The sequence below is a fragment of the Amphiura filiformis genome, chromosome 4 (assembly GCF_039555335.1).
Source record: "Amphiura filiformis chromosome 4, Afil_fr2py, whole genome shotgun sequence".
In the NCBI taxonomy this organism is placed as follows: domain Eukaryota; kingdom Metazoa; phylum Echinodermata; class Ophiuroidea; order Amphilepidida; family Amphiuridae; genus Amphiura; species Amphiura filiformis.
The window spans coordinates 57,043,491-57,067,587 of record NC_092631.1 but is presented as its reverse complement, the minus strand read 5'-3'; the positions used below and the strand labels follow the sequence as shown (position 1 = coordinate 57,067,587).

Here is a 24,097-nt window from a genome sequence, read left to right as displayed (position 1 = left end):
GAAGTCGGGAAAAGGTCCATGATCTCTTCCATTACTCTTCCCTAAAGCAAACATTCAACATATTACCAGATCTCTGAGTTTATAATTGAATCTATCCATCTGATTCTCGAACACAAAATTTAATGTATTGCCATCACACTATATCTAGGTTACCTTGAGAAAACCATGTACAATAACATAGGCCTAACTATTAAATATATCAAGAAACGTTAGCATAGTTAACAATCAAGAAAATTCTTATCACCGAGTTTTCATAATCTTATTGCCCGATTAAGTATTCGACCCACGTAATTGTCGTAAGAAACTAATGAATTTGTGAATGGGTTATATACACATCGGGTTATTAAAATGACAAGAAATCAGGAAAAGAATTTTCATCGTAACTTTTTCAAATTGAAAGCGATATTTTGGCAGCTTCGTGCAAATGTATTTATAATTTCATTTTTCGTTATTTAAACTTTCACCTCGCCTTAGGCGGTCGCCATTAGCTTTATTGCTTGTATTTAGGTAATATGTTAGGATACAGGGACAAAATGTGTCGATTTTCTGGGGTGTTTTTTTTTCTTTCTTTTTTTTTTTTTTTTTTTTACAAACGGAACTTGCTCCCTGTTTTATGTATGCTGATGTTTTCGATGGGATATTAAATAATTGTGTATACCTATTTCGAGAAAAATGCTCTAAAAATTTCTCCTTGAATGGAACTTGTGAAACTTCTGGTGTGAACAGCTCCAATCTAGGGTTTGGTTTTCATATAAGAATGTAAACATTGAAATCTAGTTGTACTGGCAAAAATGCATTTGTAAGGACACCCTTTCTCGCGTTTTGCATCTGAACTTTGGCAAGTCAATGGAAATTTTGATATATACAAAAGCCACAGTACATCATTTACTTTTCCTAAATTTCAATTTTAAATTGTGTTCATAAGGCAATAAGACAAGAGGCAACATATTTCTTTATAATCTGTTGTTCTGTCAAAGAAACAACAGTTTTATTTGTTATACTTTACAAAATACACCAATCTACCTATTTATGTTATGCTCATATAAATAATTATTAGGTCATGGTGTACATATTGCAATAAATAAATCAATCGCCACTAAATTTACAATGTATTGATTACTTACAAACCTTGATCTGCTATCGATTAATCGATTAAAGTATCGATACGATAGCATTTGTTTTTTTCAAGTTATGAAAAATAATAAATTTATGCCAATGAAGCTTATAAATAGAAGTTGACATTGTTGCTGAGGTTAATGTCGGTTTATAGGCCTGTAAATGGCGATATAAACAATTTTGGTAAAATATTTCCAATGCACTGGATCCCAATAATGTCTTGAATAATAAAGTTATTCACAATTTGACATTATGTGGCATGCACACAACACAGCAAATGTACACAAACTAGTCTTACTTGACCGAGCTTGACTCAAGCTATAGTGTTTTATAGCACACGTGAAAAGCACGTTTCAATCCAAAATAAAACTATCACATCTTAGTATATAGAGCCTATTTTCGTGATTCTTAAGGTTATTGCGCAATGACTTGATTACAAGAATTGTAACCCACGCTGAGTTAATGAGACTTGTGATGACTTGATGAATCTGTCAAATTAAACATTAATTATCAACAGTGCACACAATTAATATAATCATATTCTGTAGATCAATCAAGGGTGAGTTTACAATTATATTCCACGTATCGCATTTTCCATTTACCCGACAAACATCTTTTTTTCCCGCATTTTTCATTCGCTAAACGAATCAAAAATTATATAACTGTTCAACGTATATCTCCCCTTTATATATTCAAGGAGACCATTAATGTATTTAAAAATGTCTTTAAAAAATTGTTCCCATAAATCAATATTAAAATTACATCATCAGGGTCTTCATTTGCTCCTGTTCAGAAAATGGACACAATTTACTTTTGTAGGCTGTTACACCCGTATTAAATATGACCAAAATTTTACAACAGCATGTATCTAATTTATATAATTATTTACCAACCTGACTTGATCCGTCTCACGTATCACAGAAGCAAGAAGTTGGAAGAAGTGCTCTGGAGCATTGATTATCCCATGTCTTTCTAACAAGTACAATATTCCATTTTTCTCTACCAAATTTAGTTAATACCTCCATACAATTACACACAATAGACAAATTAGTATGAAAGAAATAAGAATATAATCAGAATATAATCACTGAATATTGTTTGAAACCATGAGTGATGAGACAAGGCAGCAGCCATGACACTTGATCACTGCTCCTTCGACAGACTTTGAACTTGTTCACTCAACCATTGAATTAAGCATATCTTATACTTTTTTAGTGAAATAATAGAAAAATTGAACTTAATTTTACTATACCACTCACGTCAGACCAACTAAAACAAATTATGATACGGTTCATGCTCACTTATCGAGGTTGTTGACTTGTAATTTAGTCCATGTTCAAACTGTCATATCTATATCTAAAGGCACACTATCAGTGATATCAGCTAAGGAGTAAATACCGTAAAGTTTCGCCTAATGGCGCACGTGGGCTCCTGAGTCAGAATAAATTTCACATCCAAATAGAGAGCTCCCTCCTCCCAACAAGAATTAAAGGTCCGTGTACCTAATTGCTGGTGGTATTTTTACGAGAGGGCACTTTTAGTTTGTACCTAAAATTCCAATTATGTCAAAGGAGCCAATATGCGCCATTAGGCGAATCTTTACGGTATATAAAGTTTTTGGGAATGGGATTAGAAGTGCCGGATAAGTATATAAAATGAATGTTGCTGGGTGCATTTTTTTCAATATTAACACAAAAACGGCAGTGTTGATAAACAGGTAAGGTCAATTCAATTATATGTGATCCTCAACCAAAACCATCGACTAAAATATTCAGTCTCATCACTTTGGGTATGTTAGCACACCCCTATCTTAAAAAATATCAATTAGTGAACCACTGATAGCGCCTTTGTTAAGTAACCTTGTATAAAACAATTACATTCCTTATTAGTAAACCATCTATAGTAAATACTTCACATGTTAGCCGATATAATTACCTACAAAATAAAATGGGTGCAATTTGTATTAATATTAACAGTCCTTCCATCATATTTATCATCGCAAATACTTCAAACTAATTACAGAACACTATGTTATTTCATTTTTTGTTTTGCTTGGGGATTTACATATATCAAAATTCATACAAATACATTGTAGAACATAACATTGAAAGGTTTTATACAAACGAGGTGTACCAATTGAATTGAAGAATACATGTATGTACGTGCACACACTAGGTACGTTAGAACCATGGGTTACAACTATGGCCAAAAGCAGCTTCAGTTTCCCCAATACCTATGCTGATTATTACTCAAATAGGTCAACCAATACAATAATGTGTCGTAAGACCATTGCACATGTAAATACTGAATAATTGAACTGTTCTGAGACTAAATGCCAAATATTCTTCCCAGTCTTTCTACTTCTGAACCAAAATACTAACGGAACAAAGTGATTTAAACAGTAAAAGTTTCAGCAGTTGTCGGGGGAACGGAACTAAACAACCGAGTTGTTCAGTTCACTGGTTAAACACGAAATGTTTTAAACAGTTTAAAAGACTTTAGGTCACCTAAACATCTTTTTTAAATGTGTTCATCAGGACAACTGTTTAAATTACGGGTGTTTCCACATTTCCTTGTCGGAGACGACAAAATCGTCAATTTCTGTAAGGCATCTACAGCCGTATAGTTCTATGAAGGAATAACATGGGATATTGAATACGTTTGGGTAGAAATAAACTTTATATCAAAAACAAGAAAATCATTTGCCTTCCTTTCCTATATATTTTATACATGTATTTAATGAACTAAATTTACTTCTTTACAATACCTCGGGTCAAGATCAAATCACACGTCTCAAACTTGGCAGAATATTTTTTCTTTGCATCAGAGTCATAGCATTTCTGTACAGGTACCGATTGCTCAGTGCCAGAAGTGGGTATACATGCAATAGCTGCTCTGTGAACATTTGGCAATTTACACACAATAGATTGTAATAATCTACATGGTAGCTACACATGGCAGCTATTGCACTTACCCACTTCTGGCACTGAGCAGTCGATACATTCATCGATTTACCTATTTCACATAATACTGTTCAAACAAAAATATACATAAGTATTTCAACCATTAATCTGCGTTTTGCAAAATTCTACACGCTTCCGAATACAATGCACTGCTCCCTTCTTAAAGTCCCTCTCAATTAGACTAGGGTCATTCCATATAGGTACTTCATACACATAATACACATTTAATACATTTCTCGCATAATTGCATTCACTGTACAAATACAAATTTCCTTAAGTTAATCATTTATGACCAAGTGCCAATTTTGTTTTCCCATTACATGCACGGTTCAGAAAGGTTTTTTATGTTTTTATAAATGAATTGCCGAATTGGTATCAATCCAGTCGAGTGGTTGCGTGAAGTTGATCACTTTCAAGGGAAAAAGGTTTGTTTTTTCTTATGATAGTACCCTAGTGCAAATTTCGACAGAAACGTACATGCGCCCTCTAACTGAAAACAAAGTCCAACTGATTCCCTAATAAACAAAGAGGGCGTGTTGATACTCCATTTTACTAAGCAGCACCCTCTTGTCATAGATTTGAACCTTCCGGTGGGATTATTAAAAGTAAATTTCTTCATGTAGGTTTTTGAATCATAATCCTGTTCATCCTTCTGATGTATTCCACGAAGAACCCTATTTATCTTGTGTTAAATTCCTACTTCTTCCTTCTTTAATACAAAATAAACAGTGACATATTGAAACAAAAAACATTTAAAGAGCATTTCGTGATCCACAGCCTCATCCCCACTTTTCTCAAAACAAGTTGAGATTTTTATACCACTAGGAACCTCTGGCTACATAATGTTTATGTACAAAAAATTCAGATTAATTAGTTTAGCAAAAATATCGTCAAATTTGTTTTACGTTTTGGTTAAGAGAACGAGATTACAACACATTGGCCAATAATCATGCATAACTCGCAAACGCAAAATCGGAAGCAACTGAAATTTTGGGAATAAGTTTTTTCGGGGATAGCTACCAAGAAATGTCTTTAAATGAGGATGTCAAGATCAAAAATACTCCTTTAAATGGCTTTTATCATTCACATGCAATATAATGTAGCATGGAAATCTGTATGTTTAGATTTGAAGTAATTCAATGACTTAACTGAAATAAACAATCTGGTTACAAATTTGGCGACACCTAGACTACAAGTTTTATCACGTTTACCATGTTTACGGGGGAAAATTACATTTTTACACAGGCCTACATTATTGACATACATTCACCTCACAAATATTCATTGTCACTTTACCATCATCATAATAAAACAGGTCAAATCAGGGTCAAACTTCAGTTTCGTGGCTAACACATAGCCGTTTTACCAATCTTTCACTATCACACTTATTATCTGATCCAATCACAGGGTCGGTTGTATCGAAATTCGGTTGCGCAGCAAGCGCTCTTCTCATTCGTGGACTGTCGTAAATCGACGTATGTAGAGTCGTCTGCAGCAGCTTCCTTCGATGCCATCTAGAGGGCGGGCGACGTCGAATTGGTCTAGGACGAACAAACTTCGCCGTCAAAGTTGGCGCAAAGGTTGCTGGGAACTGAATATTTAATAAGTGAAGGAATAGTGCAAACAAACAAACAAAAAAGATGGAAATTCAAAGGTAGGAAAGATAGAATGTAAAATCATATTTCAGTGGTAAAATAAGAAGGGTATTTCAGCCGGTTGCTATGCATGAAAGAAAATTACTGTTCGGTGATAAAAACGAAAGATGAAAATGAGGAAAACAAGGTGAAATAAGATGAAATGAGTGAAGTTAAAAGAGGTGAATAATAGTGCAGAAGAGAAAAGACAAAAGAGAAAAAGAAACAATTATTGGTTAATAATGAGTCAGCATTTAATACAGTAATTGGTGTATAGTGAGTATAGGGGAAATTATTGTTTATGCTATAGTGGAGACTACAATTATCATTATGTTGACCGGTTAATAATAATATTACATGCAATAGTATTTTATACAGTTTATTATTGTGTATGCTAGTGGTGACTAAAATTATTGTATGTTGGCAGGGTAATGTTTCATGCAATAGTATTTTATACTGTTTGTTAAAAAGCCAGATGATTTAGACAGTTTGCTTTTTTTTTTTTAAATAGAAGAAACATATAATTATCACGAATCTACTCTTCTCATGCTTTTAAAAACTGGAGAGATTTCATTTTGCTTTTACATTCATTAAATACTAGTTTATTAGTTAAGGTAATATTAAATATAAATTAATAGTAAAAGTAATATTAGTTACAGGACAGGTATGAATTATTATAAGTTAAGACAAGTTAAGTTAACAAAATGTTCTTTGAAGGACCCTGCAGACTTTTAAGTGGATGTAGAATATTCGATGTAACGAATCTACGTTATTTAACCAATTTCCATTCTATTTCCAGTAATGTTTAAATTCTTACGAACGTTTGATGACGTAAAATCGATAATATATTTATTCTAAATAACATATTATCGATTTCATGTCATCAAACATTCGTTAGAAATTAAACATTACTGGAAATAGAATGGGAATAGATTAAATAACGTAGATATGTTACATCAAATATTCTACGTCGAATGATCGGAGTCTGTAGCGGTGTCACACACATAAAACAATCTTGCTTAATTAAAGTGTATAAACAGCTGTGTACCGTTTGAACTGAACAAAACGATTGTTCAAACTTCAGTTGGATTAACTTTAAATAAATTGATAGTACTAAATCTAGAATGCAACGATAGTAATAACATATGTAGATGGTGGCTCGTTTCTTTAACATTAACCTTCATCCTACCATATAGAAAGGAATTGTAGTCCCTGTACCCCCCCCACCCCAAAAAAACAAACCTTAAAACTACTTGGGCTCATAATTTAAAGCAAGTCTATCACTTGGTGCTTATTTTAGCGAAAAATATTTCGACCTACCACCTTACACAGCGGTAGCGGGGTCGATCAAAGTTAGCCAAAAATCTGGTAAACATCGCCATATTTTTACGATTTTTAAACCAAAAATTATTAGCCTACATGCTTTGAACATAACTGGGATTTCCCAATTTTGCATTTATAGTATGACATCATAGCAACATTACATGGGGAATGTTGGTACTTATTTTGGTATCGCTGGATAGAGGAGACTGTACCTTGGCAAGGTTTGCAACCAAAAATGCCTTGGTAGAACAAAGGTTTATGTATTGAAGTTTGGTACATTCTCATTTTTCTCAATGAAGTGCAAAAAGATTAAAAACATGAAGAAAATAATTAAATGTTGAGCTCTTCTTCTGTGTACTTTCACTCTTCTATTTGTTAACAAAGATAGTGTACTTGGATACTGAATATCCATAGCACTAGTAGTATAGTGTCACAATATCCAGAATCACGAGTTATCTATAGAAAATCGCTGATGTAAAGAGACTTCATACACAAAATAACGTGCAGTAAACATACTAGTATGGCGTTATATGACACGTTCATGATTATTTGATACTCATCAGATCAACTAATCCATTATTACTTTATATTAGCAATGGGTAATGTAAAGGTTAGGGAAACGACGTGCTTCTTTGCTGACTAAAGGTAATGCACAGTTTAGTATGTTAAAGTATCATAGGTTTACTGAAAAGTCACTCTTCGAGTATGCATTCTCTCTGGTCTCAACTAACTGTAAAAAGATACGACAGATTCAGCGATTTTCTATTGAAAACCCACATAAGTTTGACAAACTACTACTCACCATTTCATCAAATGTAATTTTAGGCGCCCTCTTCTCGTCTTTACTGTCCTTCGAATCACCATTGGTAGGAATCATTCTTTCTTTCACGGCCCGGTCAAGTGGTTTCTCCCGAGCTCCGTCTTTCTTCTCACTTTCTGGCGAAGGTGTAGATGCTGCAGATGAATTCTTACTTCCGGAGGAATTGGAGCCAAGAGTATTGGTTTTGTAAGTCCCAGGTTTGGATTGACGCTGTTGATGTTGTGGCAGAGGTACGCTAGGAGACACACTCCATGGTGATGATTTGACAGGAGGTTTGTGAGATTGTGAAAGCGTTTGACTTGGTTGACTACTAGAGGCACTGGTTGCGGTACCTTGTCTGGGTGGTTTAGCTGGAGGTACTGGTGGCTGTTGTTTCTTCACAACGCCTCCTGATTGCGACAAAGGTCGTTTTGCACAACGGGTTTTTGATGAACAGCTGGAGGTTGTTTTTGCTGCTGTGTAGGCATTTGCCTCTGTGGATGTGGCTGAGACTGTGTAGGCATTTGTCTCTGTGGATGTGGCTGAGACTGTGTAGGCATTTGCCTCTGTGGGTGGGGTTGAGTTTGTGCCGGCATTTGCCTTTGTGGGTGGGACTGAGTCTGTGCTGGCATTTGCCTCTGTGGATGTGGCTGAGCCTGTCCTGGCATTTGCCTTTGTGGATGTGGCTGAGTCTGTGCCGGCATTTGCCTTTGCGGATGTGGCTGAGCCTGTCCTGGCATTTGCCTTTGCGGATGTGGCTGAGTCTGTCCCGGCATTTGTCTTTGCGGATGTGGCTGAGTCTGTGCCGGCATTTGCCTTTGTGGATGTGGATGAGTCTGTGCCGGCATTTGCCTTTGTGGGTGGGGCTGAGTTTGCGTTGGCATTTGCCTCTGTGGTTGGGATTGAGTTTGTGTTGGCATTTGCCTTTGGGGTTGAATATCTGGTGGCATTTGCCTTTGAGGTTGGGATTGAGTTTGTGTTGGTATGGGATCAGTGGGTATCACGACAGCCACTTTTGTTTCTCTGATTGTTGTTTCTTTCTTTGTTGTTGTAGTAGTGGTTTTAAAGCCAGGTGGGGTATTTTGCTGCATAACACTTTGCTGCTGTTGATGCAACTGTAGATGTCGTTTTTCTAGTTCCTCCTGTGCCTGGTGATTTTCCACTATTACACGCCTCTGCTGCAACCTTTGCTCCAAATCTTGCATCAGAGGTTGCCGTTTTTTTTTCAGTTCTTGGCGCTGTAGCTCAAGTTCTTGCTCTTGTGTTAATAGTTGTTGCGTCGCTTGATTGTTATTGTTATTTGTTCCACCCTGAGTTGGCTGTGCTTTCGCGGAAGATTTAGCACGTTTATCATGTTTAACTTTATCGTGCTTATCATGTTTCTCTTTATCGTGTTTACCATGTTTATCCTTGTCATGTTTATCAGAAGAAAAGAAACTAAGTCGCGATGATCGAGGCGAGTCTTTTTGCTTTTTGTTTGGAGATTGAGATGGGGACGGTGCCGTCGTTGTCGTCGTTGTAGTCACCATGCGATGAATAGGCGACACAGACATTTGTTGGTGGTATACCTGTTCTTGCATTCTGCTTTTAGTAATTGGTAACTGTCCTGGCAGAATAGACAAATGTTCATCTTGGTAAGCAGCTAATTGCTTCGGATTAACGGGAGCACTAAATGGCCGCCCTGACGGAGTACGCATCAATGGTATAGGTTCCATGCCCCGTTTGGATGCTTCACTGACCTGTTTAGGGTAAAGAATCCCCAGGAGGCATTGTATGTCTTACAGCTTGTCCATCTTGCGGTATGCGTTGACCACCAGCTTTTGGAGGTGACCAGTTACTTGCACTACCTGATAGAGTTACAATAGTAGCTTTACCGCTACCCTTGCTCTGTCTGAGCGAATTGAACATGGCTTGCATATCCATGTCCTTGCCAGGTGATCTCGTTGACAGTTCCGAATCGGTATGTCTACCTCTATCACTAGAATCGCTGTCTATGCTATGACTAGGCGATTGTTCCCTACTTGACTGAAGACTATGGGATAATGGAACACTGGCACGTTTTTGCGCAAGTTCAAATCTCCTTTTCGTCGTATCCACATGGCTACCATTAAGTGCTTCCAATTTTTGTTTAAAACTTTCTCGATCACTTTTAACATCAGTTCCACCATTACCATTTTTCTTAGTTTCTTTCAACATACCCTGTGCATCATAACCACCGTACGTAGTATATGACGGGTGCTTCATAACCTTTTTAGGCGATCCGCGTGGCGTTGATCCAGCAGATGACGTTTCGGATACATCACTCATTAAAGGAGTTCGCGATCCATCCGAAGACGTCACACTTGAAGGACCAGATCCTACAGATCTATTGTCTAAATCTTTGCTACCACTGACTACAGGAAATACACGATGTTTAGGCGACTGAGTTAGAACCTCCGCACTCCTTGAGTGGATCTTCACTTCCCGTAGCGAGTCTCCTGATTGGAATGGCGTTCTCTCTGTCGTAAGAATCTGTACTGATGACGACGTTGCTTTGGATGGCGGCACTGTTGCTGACGCCACGTCGTGCTTTATTGGTCTCGACAGCTCGCGGACACTGTTGGTTTGTTTCACCGATGACGGTAGTGGTTTCTTCTTGCCATACACATCGGAGTGACTCTTGGATCTAGTGTATTAAATATACAAATCATGTGTTAAAATTTACGAGTTGCAAATCGCACGGGAAAGACCAATGTGGTCCAGGACTCACCATATAACCAGTTTAGCAAGAATTTGCCTGCATATACTTAGTAAGTAATACTTACTGATCCGAGTTAACTTTAAATGCATGCGCCCATAATTGTTTCCAAAATGATGTAACATCCACCTACCAAACTCAATTATTTAGTCCCTCGGTTTAAAAGTCTTCACATTGACACAACGAACTACACACATGCTTTTAAATACTCATGACAATCAAATATTTATAGTTTGAGAGTAATTTTTTTTTTTTTAAAACATAGTAACCGTGCCAAGGTCTTGCGACTTAAGAATTCACACAAATTAATCCATAACTACTGGAAGAAAAGAACAGTAGTCACATGCCCAACATGTAACAACAAATTAATAAAACTGGAAGTTTAGAGAAGGATTCACTACATATCACAAAGGAAAATGGACAATCTCAAATATTCCTCTAGAGTTTGCGTTGTTTTAAATAATGAAGACATTGCGGAGAAAATTGAAACACTGATCGAACAATAGTATGAATTTTTTTGAAGTATCGGTTTCTGTTTGCATAGCTTGGATATTTACTGTCAGAGTCCTCATTATTAAACAACACAAGTTTCATAACCAACACACATGATATAATGCAAGTCCAAAAGGAACCAATTTTAGTTCTACATTCAAGCCAATAGAACAATGTAAGGAATCATCACCAAACACATATGAATGAGATTGAGCTGCTTCAAAATGTCGTAACCTCTCATTCATCTGGGTATGTTGAAATTAAGATTTAATTTAAATTTGGTCAACCAGACATACCTGTTTTTGACGGACGAACCGACGTTGCGGCTGAAACCTTCAGTCTTCAGCTGGGTTGTGATGCAAGCCTGTTAAGACTCTTACATAGGAGAAACCACCCAGCCTCTTCATAATCGCATGTTACAACATCGCATAGCCAGCTTAAGTGGAAACGACTCAGCGGTCTTTTTACATCTGAAAGCCAGCGGACACCATTTTGATACCAAGGATGTCCGAATTTTAGATCGTGAGCAGCGTTGGTTTGAGCGTGGCGTGAAAGAGGGAATCTGGGTGAGGGCAGAGCAACCATCCCTCAACCGTGGAGCAAAGTATCACACGGCTGAGACAGAATTATAAAGGACATTCCTCGCCGATTGTTACCAATACCGGAAGTGTCCGGTACACGAGGTCATTTGAATCACAACCCAGCTGAAGGTTTCAGTCGCAACGTCGGTTCATCCGTCAAAAAAAGGTATTTCTGGTTGACCAGATTTAAATTAATGTTGTAACATAATGCTTGACCATTTCTATTTCAGATTGACGACAAAACATGGGATACTCGCAGTACAGTATCGTTGATAGGATTGGGTTACAAGTGGAATTTACATACAGGTAAGTCTATTAAGGCTAAATAGTTAAAGAGATTGAAGTGTATACATAGATAGTTCACAGGATACGATACTGGGAATGAATTTTCTCCTGTTTTGTCTTTCGTTTTGGCTTCTTGCTTTAAATTGCCCTAAAAATAAGAACAGTTTCTTCGCATAACCACACACTTCAAGAAATAGTAACACAGACTGTTCTTCAAAATTAACATTTAAGTGCGCATGCCATTCAAAATGTGACCTGAAAGCATCACAGCAGTAGAAACAGTTACTAGCTTTCTGCATGAAATTGCAAGTTTCAACGCACGTGCCAAGTAAAGCGAGCGAGGCGAGCGCATCAATCAATTGCTCGGTGGTGAGTGCGTGATTACGTGTTTATTACCTTTTCAGCTTGGCTGCATACTCCAATTCAATTCTAACTTGGTAACTGGACAGATCATCTTGGACCATTGCTATCTGTTTAAGCGCCTATAATAACACACAGCCATTATAGACACCATATATAGAACACAAGCACATCAAAGGATTAATACTACTTCTACTACCACCACCATACTAAACCTGTAGCCTCCGTGCTTTCTGCGGGCAAGTTACTCCATATTGAACCAAAAGGAACTTTATTTTTGCATTGCAAATACCTTTCGTGCATCGCATTCTAATACATGTCACATTATCGCAGTTTGACAATTTAAAAACTGATGAATCTGTTTTAAGATGCTTAAAATTGCACATTGTTATCATACATGGTTATTTTGAATAGTCATTTCCAAAAGGCATGGATACACATAGCAAAAACATACGCGTTAAAAATAACACAATTTGTGTTACCAGAGGTTTACACAATAGGTGTTATTTTTATAGACCATTAGTGTGTTTTTACCCCTATTAAATTTGCTAGCTCCTCTAGTAGCATGTAAAATGGAACAAAAATAACATGCTCTGGCAACACAAGAGTACCGCTCGGAAACCATTCTTGCCAAAGCCAGTGTTGGAATAAGTTCTACTAATGGCACAGTATTGCGGTGACATTCTGGACGTTTAAAATGAATAAATATGGAGTAACGTTCCCCTGGTAACGGACGAAGCTACCTGTTTCACATCTATCTTAACGTACCTGTCAGCATTCTCCTTAGCAGATTGAGTAGTAGCCTTTTTTAAATATCGGATGCATATGCAGAATGTATAGTGTGAGAAAGAGATAAATGCAATAGAAAGAATGAGTTAATATTCCATGCGTTGTTAATAATGGTGCTCATTAAGCAGATGGGCTAAATGCGATGCATTCCAGCAGCAATCGATCGTGCGATTAATTATTAGAATTATTTATTTTTTTTATCGGGAATCAGGATCGTTCATTGTTTAGTATCTGCAAAAGTACAAGTCGCTGTGGAAAAAAAACTCGAATTTAATATTTCTATAAAATTATTATTATATAGATTTTTAGGGAAGGCTATATCCAAAAATAGTTAAGATAATTATTTTAAATACTTTCTCGTCAGGCACTGTCGTGTCTAAATTCCATTAAGTAGTATGTGAAAAATTGCTATGCGTCCAATCAACTCAAGTCCGTTTCATTAACTTTTATACCGCCCTCATGTCACTATCAAATTGTATTTAGCTATGTTTCCTCAAACTTCTGAATCACTAAGGCTTTTTGAAATATAGCGGGCACAAAAGGAGAGGGCGTACTTTGAAGTGAGTAATCTTTTGTCAGCTGAGAAGCATACAAACCGATTACTCACTTCAAAGTACGCCCTCTCCTTTTGGGCCCGCCATATTTCAAAAAGGCTTTTGTTTAGCATAACGCCTAAAAATGATTTGTCTTTGTGTTGGTAGAAGGCATTACTACTACCTTTTTCATCACTGGCAGTTTGCTCTGAGGGACTCCGAGTCCCTTCCTTCTATACGGTGCGTTTAATCGGATGATCATCTGATGCGACATTGACCTTCGTCGTACTTTATCCACAGATTTCTGTACCCGTGTGTTGTTTTTACAAGAAGCAGTGGTAAAATTTAGTCAAAGGAATGTCGGATGCATTATATATTATAAATTATGCAAGCACAAGCGAAGGTCTGTATAGTTTAGATAGTTAAATACCCGTGGTGCTATCAGCAATACAATGGGTGCTCCAGGTGGTGTGAAATATTTTGACCATACCAACATACCACATATCTTAGTTATAAATGTCAGTTAATTGGACCGATTAATATCCGATTTAGTTTGAATTATTTTTTGTGATTACAATCACGCAGCCTAAAATTAAGATGTTTCAATTAAATGTCCATGAGAATACTATAGTCCATTTTACTTTCTCTAGATAGTAGCCACCGCGTTTGATACACGCACGATCAAAGGCGGTGCGCGATGCGGTGCGCGATGCGAAGTGCGCCCTACAGATATATCGCCTTTGATCGCGAGTGTATTACCTGCGGACGCTATTGTCTGGAGAAAGCCAAATTGACTATTATTATAATAGGCGTAATCGTGTGTGAAAAATCACTTCGTTATGATAGGGATTGACAGTGACCGTTTGATTGACGCCTTGGACACAGAGATTAAACCTGTGTACCAGTGACCACGCTGTAAGGCAAGGGATCCGCAAGGAGTCGGCCAGAATTGTGCTAGAAAATGTCATTGGCGTGGATAAATTAAAACTGGTATTAAATCTGCCGGACTCTATCATCGATGTAACCGACATCAGAATTATTTAAAAAAAACACAGTTCGAGTAAGAGATTCAATCTACTTTATAGCTGCAATGGCAATGTTAGTCTACAGCTTATTATCAGGAGCGTACCGAAGCCAAGGGAGGCAAAATTTTCAAATCGTCCCGCTAACTCGCTACTGCAATTACTTCACCGGGACAAATGTGCGCGAAAATTAGCCGAAATTAGGATAACTGAGCCAAAGGCCGATGCACATTACAACTTTGGTCAATTTTGTCCAGGCATTTCGAGCCGGCGTGGGGGCAACTCTCCCCTCTGCCCCGGTCGGTACGCCTCTGTTTATTATTCGTTATATATCATGCACCATGCATAAATATATCAAACTTTGGTAATATAGATTAGAAGTGCGAAATATACAAACAAAAGGTGAGATCACACAATGATAAATGAACATTAAACATGACACCATTTACAAAATAGGTTTAACTATGAATAACGTGAAACCACAAACTCGGCGTAATGGCTTGATTGGACTATTCCAGTTGAAATGCATACACCCTATATGAAAGACATGACCTTAATCTCTCGCACAGGGGCTGTGGAATTCAAATGGAGTCGCCCATTTAAGTATCCCCATTTGAAATTCACAACCCCTTATGTTAACGATTTAGGTTATGTCTTCCATAGGGGATATGGATTTCAACTGGAATAGGCCATTTTCACGACAACGGTGTAAAGGAATTAGCAGAAAGTCTTAAAATTGACGATGATTTTGACTTGAAAGTTGATTTTTGAGTCGTAGATGACTAGATGTAAATGATGAAGGTTCGAAATATTCAGAACACTTTAAAGATAATATGTACCAAAAAACATCAAACTTTCTGCAAACCCGATTATATAAATATAAAATTGGTTGTGCTAACGAGCAATACTAGTGTGAGTTTGTATGGCGACGATGATGATGATACTTGCAATAAATATACTTTCGTCTGAATATGAAATATCCCAGAAAACCTATATCTATCATAGCATGTAAGCCAAGTCCCAACTTTTCCTTTTCTCTGTGCATATTTGTCTTTATCATTCAAACTAGACAAAATAAAATAAACCTAACTTTGATTAAAGATCGTTTTAATTCCTTCAAGTTTTAACAAATAATAACCTGAATGGATTTTGCAATATTGCATTAAAGAGTTAAATATTAAAGTCCAAAAGCAGGCGACTTATAACCAGGTAAAAGTAGTCAAATTACATATCATCATCATCATCCAAATGGTTCTCATTGTAAGAAATTGCCGTCACACACAAGTGAATGCTGATATATTTGAGGCAAAATGCAGTGTATTTCCCAAATACTATACAACTTTTATGAATCCTTTGATTGTATCTCTTTTCGGTACGGTACGGCAAAAACAAATCATAGTACGGCAAAACAAAATCATCTAAACTAAAATGATTTAAAAAATAAAAAGAAGCACCTCTTCAAAGGATTGGGTGGAAGCCATGCTACCGCCCTCGTGTTTGACCTCTGACCCGGATGCTGTGTTATCGACCTGTGCACTTGCATCATGCAGATTAGCAGGGTCAGAAACCTGTCTCAAAAGCTGTCGAACAGGGGCCTTCTCCTTAACTGAACTGGACTGCTCGGGAGATCTTGGTATTGCTTTGACCTAAAACAAAAATTCAACAATCGTTAAAGGTAAATGAAATATATTGAAAAGATTTTAACGCAACTTAGGTCATTTTGATTTACATCATGCTCAAGTCAGTCCAATGCAAACCGTGCCATTCATTTGAAGGAAATATCAGACCATTAATGCCTCCACCAACTCTGATCACATTGCAAGAAATATTCCAAGAAAAGTGACGTATAGTTACGATCAAATTGTGAACAATGAAATAAACCTGGCGCTTCAGCAAACCTTTTGTATATGCTTTATAAAAGTAAAGAAATATTTTTAAAAGAAAAGAGGACATTTTCCCAATTACGCACTGTAAAATAAACAAAGTTATTCAAATCACATGAAATTAAATCAACATTTTGAAAATAAGATCAGAAGAAAAGGATAGCCACAAAAGTGGTTTTCCGAAAAGAATCGCAAATTAACATTTGGTACCTTAATTACCAACAGCTCGAGTGAATAAATCGAAGGCAAGAACAATCAATGACGAATCTGTTTCAATGCATTGTGCACTTATGTGTTCTGGCAGTAAATATCAGATAAAGCTTTGCTTTTTTTAAACATTTTAAGCGTTGCTTAAAACTAAATCACATACAATATACATTGTTACTACTATAACTAGTACTGTGAACACAAATAATGTGAACACAAATACATTCATTAAAGCAGCGTGATTAGAAAAACGTGCACATTTATATTATTTAATTGCACATTAATATAATAATTGAAAATTTGCAGAGTATTACAGTGACATGATAACTACCACCATACGGTAACTTGGAATATATAAAATAACACTGGTAGTCAAAACATGGTTAAGTTTGTATTCTAAAACAATTAGTAATAACCAATAACAATTACTACTGAACGTCGATAGTGAAAGAGGTTGGTAGCATTTGCAGTAAAACATAAATGTGATTTATATTGATAAGAACCAGGTAGCTATACAATAAATTTCACTGGGTACAAGTTTAGAGATCTATAGGCATATTATAATGTCTATTTCTAGTACAAATAGTGGGTAAAGATAGCAAAATTGATCAGGTTACATTTTATGATATGTATAGTTGGAGTGTTTCTTAGAGTACTTGATAATTCTTTGATTATTGTCCACAGACTCGGTCAGAAATGTTCCAATAACATATCTCATTTGACATATTCTGACAAAGTTTTCCAGCAATAATCAGAGAAATATTAGGAACTGTTTGTGATCATTAGAGGCTTTGTAGCAAAAACGTTCTGTATTGTACTTTAGAAGGCTAATGGTCAAGGAGGTTGATTTGTGAATATTCCGCTTCTTCTCTGTATAAAAACACGAGGCATACACTAAACTACAGAGCAATAAATCATAACAGTTCGCTGTCGCACATCGCCAGATGTAGACTGTCTAAAGGGCAAGGCAATGAAGCCAAATTCGTTCGATCTTTCCATCGATCGTCGATGCTTGGCCGATCCTTATAATTTATAAAATATTAATTAACTGTTATAAATTGTGATACCATTCAATTACTCTATGTAATGTATTGGCCAATGACATTCGGCCACAAATATTGATTAATTAGTCGATAGTTCATTAATAATAAGAATCGAAGCAGCATCGACAATCGATCCCAAGAGCGAATAAATATGCCTCCGGTGCCTAAGTAAGATTATCGGCGTTACGGCTGCCCGCCTGATATATGAAAGAAGGCAAAAGACTATTCGCAAAACCGTCAGGTGGATAAATTCGGCAAGGTTATTTGCCAGATGCTTCTTCATTATCTGTATGATATTTCTAATAAACTACGCACAAAAAGTTTCTTTATGGTTAGGAAATTTACCCACTATTAAAATCTAGCGACCATTTTTGTACGTTTGCTAAATAATCGCATACGGGAGATTGTCCTGCGCATTTTGACACCTCAATCACTACCCTACGACACTCCTGAGAAAAGATATGAATGTTTAAGTAACACGAGGTCGAAAAATGAAAATTGCAAAGAAGCCTATTCAATGGTTTTAGAGCTGATTCACTGATCCAAGACGGTTTCATTATTTCCGCCTTTTCAATTTTAATTTAAAGCATTTTAATTGATGCATGTTGGATAATCCTTTGCTTATTGTGCAGATGAATGATCAAAGATAAAGGTGAGTGGGTACTAAGACATTTACGTTTTGAGAGATGGATTTATATAGAAAAGGGATTCAAAACAGGTCATGATTACAGCTGCATTCCTGGAAGCAGAAGGAATTGAGACATTTGAGTGGCCCTCCAGAAGCCCTGATCTTAACCCCTTGGAGAACCTTTGGGATCAGCACAAGAGACGAGTCAACAAGATCAAGAAGATAAAGGCAGATACAACTCTGGTGGGATTAAATCGCATCGTTATCAACGAGTGGAACGGGGTTGAGCAAGGTAACATTCGACGCCTCATTAGGAGCATGAGACGCGTGGCTGCTGTAAGGGAAGCCAACGGTGGACACACAAAGTATTGAAAGACTGGTAAAGAAAGAGATTAATCTCAAGTGAAGTTGGAAGCGGCAGTATGATGCCTGAAATGTGCTCAGCAATTAAACAAAAACTGTTATCTGCATGGTTGTTGTCAGTTTTTTGTGGTCTTTTATGCTGAAAACTTGAATAGGCCTTTTTGCAATTTTCATTTTTCGACCTCGTGTTACTTAAACATTCATATATTTTCTCAGGAGTGTCGTAGAGTAGTGATTGAGGTGTCAAAATGCGCAGGACAATCACCCGCATGCGATTATTTAGCAAACGTGCAAAATTAGTCGCTAGATTTTAATAGTGGGTAAATTTCCTAACCATAAAGAAACTTTTTTTGCGTAGTGTATTTTTTTATATTTGAATTTCACATTCCAACTGTATTTCTACGGTCAAAAAGAGGTTGGTTAGGATTTGGACCCAAAACCTCTGGCCTTGAAGCGAGTACCAACAAGTGACGTCGGAGCTATCATAGCTGTCACGTTATTCTTCTGGCGAATAGTCGATTTGAATGTATTCGCCGGACGGTTGTGCGTATAGTAATTTCCAAGAAAGAAACTCATCTTTAGCATATAATAATTTAGACAACTTTATCTGACGAATCAAGTGTGCGTGATACTTACTGCTTTCATAGTACACCTCGCAAATTTGCGCACTGATAGTTTGTTTTCAGTCTCATAGATCAAGAACAAGGAAACAATGTTCGGATTGTTTGTCAAACTTGCTTTGTTCTCGCGTGATTGGTACTCATCGACGGGCTACAACATTCATGTGAGTACATCCATTCATGCACTATCGAAATTAAGTTCAATGGCTCGCAATACTTGAGACGAATCGGTATTTAATGAACTACTGCATGAAAACCAGTGACAAGTAAACAGTTACCCAGTGTGCATAGGTTGATTTATCAACGCTGAAATCATATCGAATCGACGGTTGAAATGAAGATCGGATTTTTAAATTTGTGTCAAAGTCAGATCAACGTCCAATCAACGTTGTAACAATGTCGATGTGCGCCCGCATTTTTCAACCTAATATCGACCAAATTCCAACCGCATTTCGACCAGATATCAACATTACTTTGGAATGTAGTTGAAAATGGGTCGATACTGGGTTGAAGATGAACACGATTTCAACCACATTTTAACGCCAGGTAAGTGATCGACACGTTGCTACTTAAACGTGGAATCGACGTTGATCGACTTGTCACTGTGCCCACTGGATTATACACATCACTTTACTTGTGAAAATAGAAAATTCCAACTAAATACTTTGTTTGCAAACTTGACAATGAAATCACAGCTTTTCATGATAGTAGTCAGTAAACACTAAACAAATACGATTCTGGAACAAAGTTGTAATTTTGAGAGCCATTGACTTGTGTTAGAACCTTTCGGGAAGCGTGGCACATGCAAATTGGTTAATTTGAATACCTTAGCCTGAGCTCTGAAGTTCCGTGGAGGCGGTGGTGGTGGTGTCTTCTTTGGACTAACCGGTGGGGGTGTTTTACTCCGTGGGAACTAACGATGTTAATATATACAATGGATATACGGAATAACGTATTAATTTCTATATTTATTTACTCCATGCGAATTTATATCTATTTATCACAGCCATAAAATACTTAGTATAGCTGTTACCCTCTGGAAATTGATATTGAAGAACTGAGGCTATAGCATGAATCGGACAATACCGTTAGTAACTCAAATAACGTCACTGGGCGGGAAAAACCTTGTATGTACTTTTGGCCCTTGAACATGGATAAAGACTTTCAGGTGTAGACTTTATATTGAAGAGGTTGCTTCATCCATGTATGTTCAGGGGCCAAAAGTTCATGCAGGAAACACCGCATATGTACTTTTGGCCCTTGAAAATGGATAAAGCCTTGTAGGCGGAGACTTTATATTGAATGGTTTGCTTCATCCATGTTCAAGGGCAAAAAGTACATATGAGGTTTTTCCCGCCCAGTGACGATAAACAAGACGATAATACGTGATTGCACAAAAAGTATGCTTTCGAGTTACAGAAGATATAATTGTCTGACCTATACATTTGCAACAAGTTGTTTCACAATATCAGCAACAGTAATTGTTGAAATATGAAAATGTTATTTACAATGCGGCAAAGAAGTTTTCATACAGATTCTCTTATGCCATGTATTGGCCTATTATCATTACTCCTTTTTTACTTTTTGTGGATACTAATGGTGCAGTTGTCCCATCTGGGGAATAGCACCATATATGTTAGTAACCCTCACTCTGACCAAGTTCATCGTATGTACAGTCTTCCTTCACCAGCCGTGACTCATGAGATCCACACCTCTGAAGTGGTTTATACTGTATATAGTTATGAGTCCAATATTTCTAATGCTTACCTGTTTCTCAACAGTTGACGTGATCGGCACAGCAGGTTGCTTGGGTTCTTCACCTATCCACGGATTCTTCAGTTTTTGCAGCTGGATAAGACAAAATAAGACAAGTAAATATCAACATCAATTGAATTACGTTGCTATGAAAACAGTATGCTTAGAAAACAGTATAACCATTAATCATTTCACTTATCATGTTTATTGGATGCAATTTGGTTAACTGGGTTACGAGGGTGTTGTGAATGTTAAAGGTGTCTCGGAAGACATAGTTGCTATACTGGGCTATTCCAGTTGAAATTCACAAACCCCCTTTGGAAGACGAGATCTTTATCTCCTACACATGGAGTGTGGATTTCAAAAAGGGTTACCTGAATGGGTGACTCCATTTGAAATCTTCACCCCTGTGTGGGAGATTAAGGTCATGTCTTCCATGGGGGTGTATGGATTTCAACAGGAATAGCACAATGCCACTGTAAAGCAAAATCATAGTTATTTCCTTAAAAGAGGTACAGTTAGATCACTTACAAAGGTCAGTTACAAGTACGTTATAGTGTCTCCATTTATCAAGGGGTTTCATGGTGGTTTCACCAATTAAATGATAGTATCATGCATTTCTAATTGGATCGAATTTGTTATAGTAAATTTAGTATAAAAACAGTTAACAGTGTTATCGTGGTACGCATTCGGTTTGGTTTTCAATGCGCACAACCGTTTCTTTTAAATTTGAAGTGTTTCATTTTCATGACTGCATTTCACTACTGCATGAAAGCCAGTGACATATAAACAGTAACCAGTGTGCAGAGGTTCATTTATCAACGCTGGATTGATATCGAATCGACGGTTGAAATGAAGATCGAATTTTCAACTTTGTGTCAAAGTCAGATAAGCGTCCAATCAACGTTGTAATAACGTCGATATGCGCCCGCCTTGTCAACCAAATTCAAGATGTTTTGGATGAATTCAGTGAATGGTCTGCCAATAATAATCTGAAACTTAATCCTTTGAAATGTCAAGCCCTACAGGTCTGCTTTAAGAGGAATCCACCCAATAATGTTATCAAAATCAATGACATTCCTCTCAACTTTGTTTCTGAGGCAAAAATTTTGGGTATTTGGATGCAGGACAACCTCAAATGGGATAGAAACATTGCTGAAATTGTGTCCAAAACCAATCGTCGGTTGTATATGCTTAGGATTTTAAAAAGGTTTGGTTTTAATACCCAGGAATTATGTTCAGTTTATAAAGGATATGTTAGACCATTACTTGAATACGCCGATGTAGTTTGGCATTCCTCACTCACCACAACTCAAGATTATACTTTGGAGCAGCTGCAAAAGAGCTTGCAAAATAGTTCTGGGCAAATTGTATGATGGTTATGACAACGCTCTTAATCTGTGCCAGCTAGACTCTCTAGCTGATAGGAGGGAGGACCATTGTCGTAAGTTGGCCGAAGGGCTTTCTACTTCTATCCGAACAAAAGATCTCATCCCTCCTACCAGACTGGAGAGTCATGGCAGGGTCCTTCGCAATGCAAATCATATCTCTCAACTTTATGCAAGGACCGATCGTTTCAAAAACAGCGCTATTCCATACTTGATCAATTTATTGAATAACTAAGTGCCCTGAACTGTTTTGCATATTCTGACCTTTTTAAAATATGTAATATTGAGCCAATTTTAGCCTTTTAATGGTGTGTATTTATAATGTTGTTGAATGATGTCTTGAATAAGTGCAATATTTTATTTTCTATCAACAGCAGTTGCTGTATTTTTCCTTGTTAATATTTATATACTGTATCTTTTAATGTTTAATTGTTTTTAATATTGTAAACCACTTGTAATTTGGCCTGAGGGCCACGATTTGTGTGTGAATAAAATATACTATACTATACTATAACCTAATATCGACCAAATTTCAACCCCATTATGACTAGATACTTTGGGTTGTAGTTGAAACGGGACGCGATTTAAACCCCATTTTAACGTCAGGTTAATGATCGACGCGTTGATACTTCAACGTGGAGTCGATGTCAACCTGTCACTGTGCCCACTGGGTTATACATCTTACTTCACTTGTGAAAATAGAAAATGCCAACCATATACTTTGTTTAAGAACTTGAGAACGAAGTCACAGCTTTTCATGAAGTTAGTAGTCCCAGTTCGACATATTAACAGGAAGCCAGAATGTTTGGTAGTTCTGAATCACTGATACTAAAGACCACAAGTACTAAGTTCCCCCGCCCCCTAAGAAATAAGCTTTTTACGACACTATTGGTACCCTGTTTTGTGTTACACACCTGGTGGAATTAACAATGTCACATTCTGTTACATTCGGTCACTTAAGTCATTACAAAAGCAAAGATCCAGTTTTGAGCGTTTCACTTTGGTCCATTGAACTCTCACAAGTTAAGCATGCAAAATATCTACATAAGGTCAGGTCTATTGCTTTGTTTGCGAGTTGAATGGATAAAACGCAACATTCAAAACTGCATAATTTTCTACAGAATGATTGATTGTGACCGAACGCAACGGTGAGTGATATTGTATTTTTCAATTTATTCTAATATCTCTTTGGGGGAATGGAACTTAATACTTGTGGACCCTTTATTATCTCGTTGGTAACATATCATTTTGTCTCCTCTTTTTACAGTAAACATTTGTAATTGCATTACGAAAATGATCTACTAATTATGTTTCTGTTACGGGATACCTCTGCTAAGATGCCCTCTATTCTGCTATTTTCCATTCGTCTTGTACTCAGGCTATCTGAGAGTCTCCTTTGCGCGTCGTTTCTTTCTCGTCTCCACGATTCACGCTCTCTCTGGAATCTCAACTCAAGTTGGGTGGTTCGCTTCTGTGTTTCTTTCAGTCGACGGATTTCTTCTTCCAACTGTCGATAATAAACATTGTATAAGAAAAAACATCACTGTACATTTATGGAGATATTGGGTGATACACA

At 37.0% G+C, this 24,097-nt stretch overlaps 1 protein-coding gene across 1 annotated transcript in view; it reads right to left on the bottom strand.

Annotated features, from left to right (window-relative positions):
* Positions 1-948: 948 nt before the first annotated feature.
* Positions 949-24,097, bottom strand: part of LOC140150276 (uncharacterized) — a 154,797-nt gene continuing 131,648 nt past the window's right edge. The window contains 9 exon segments of the mRNA XM_072172281.1: positions 949-5,670; positions 7,839-8,588; positions 8,591-9,582; positions 9,584-10,500; positions 12,327-12,412; positions 16,089-16,280; positions 20,205-20,291; positions 21,146-21,226; positions 23,849-24,028. Coding sequence (XP_072028382.1) covers positions 5,407-5,670; positions 7,839-8,588; positions 8,591-9,582; positions 9,584-10,500; positions 12,327-12,412; positions 16,089-16,280; positions 20,205-20,291; positions 21,146-21,226; positions 23,849-24,028 — 3,549 coding nt within the window. The 3' untranslated portion in view covers positions 949-5,406.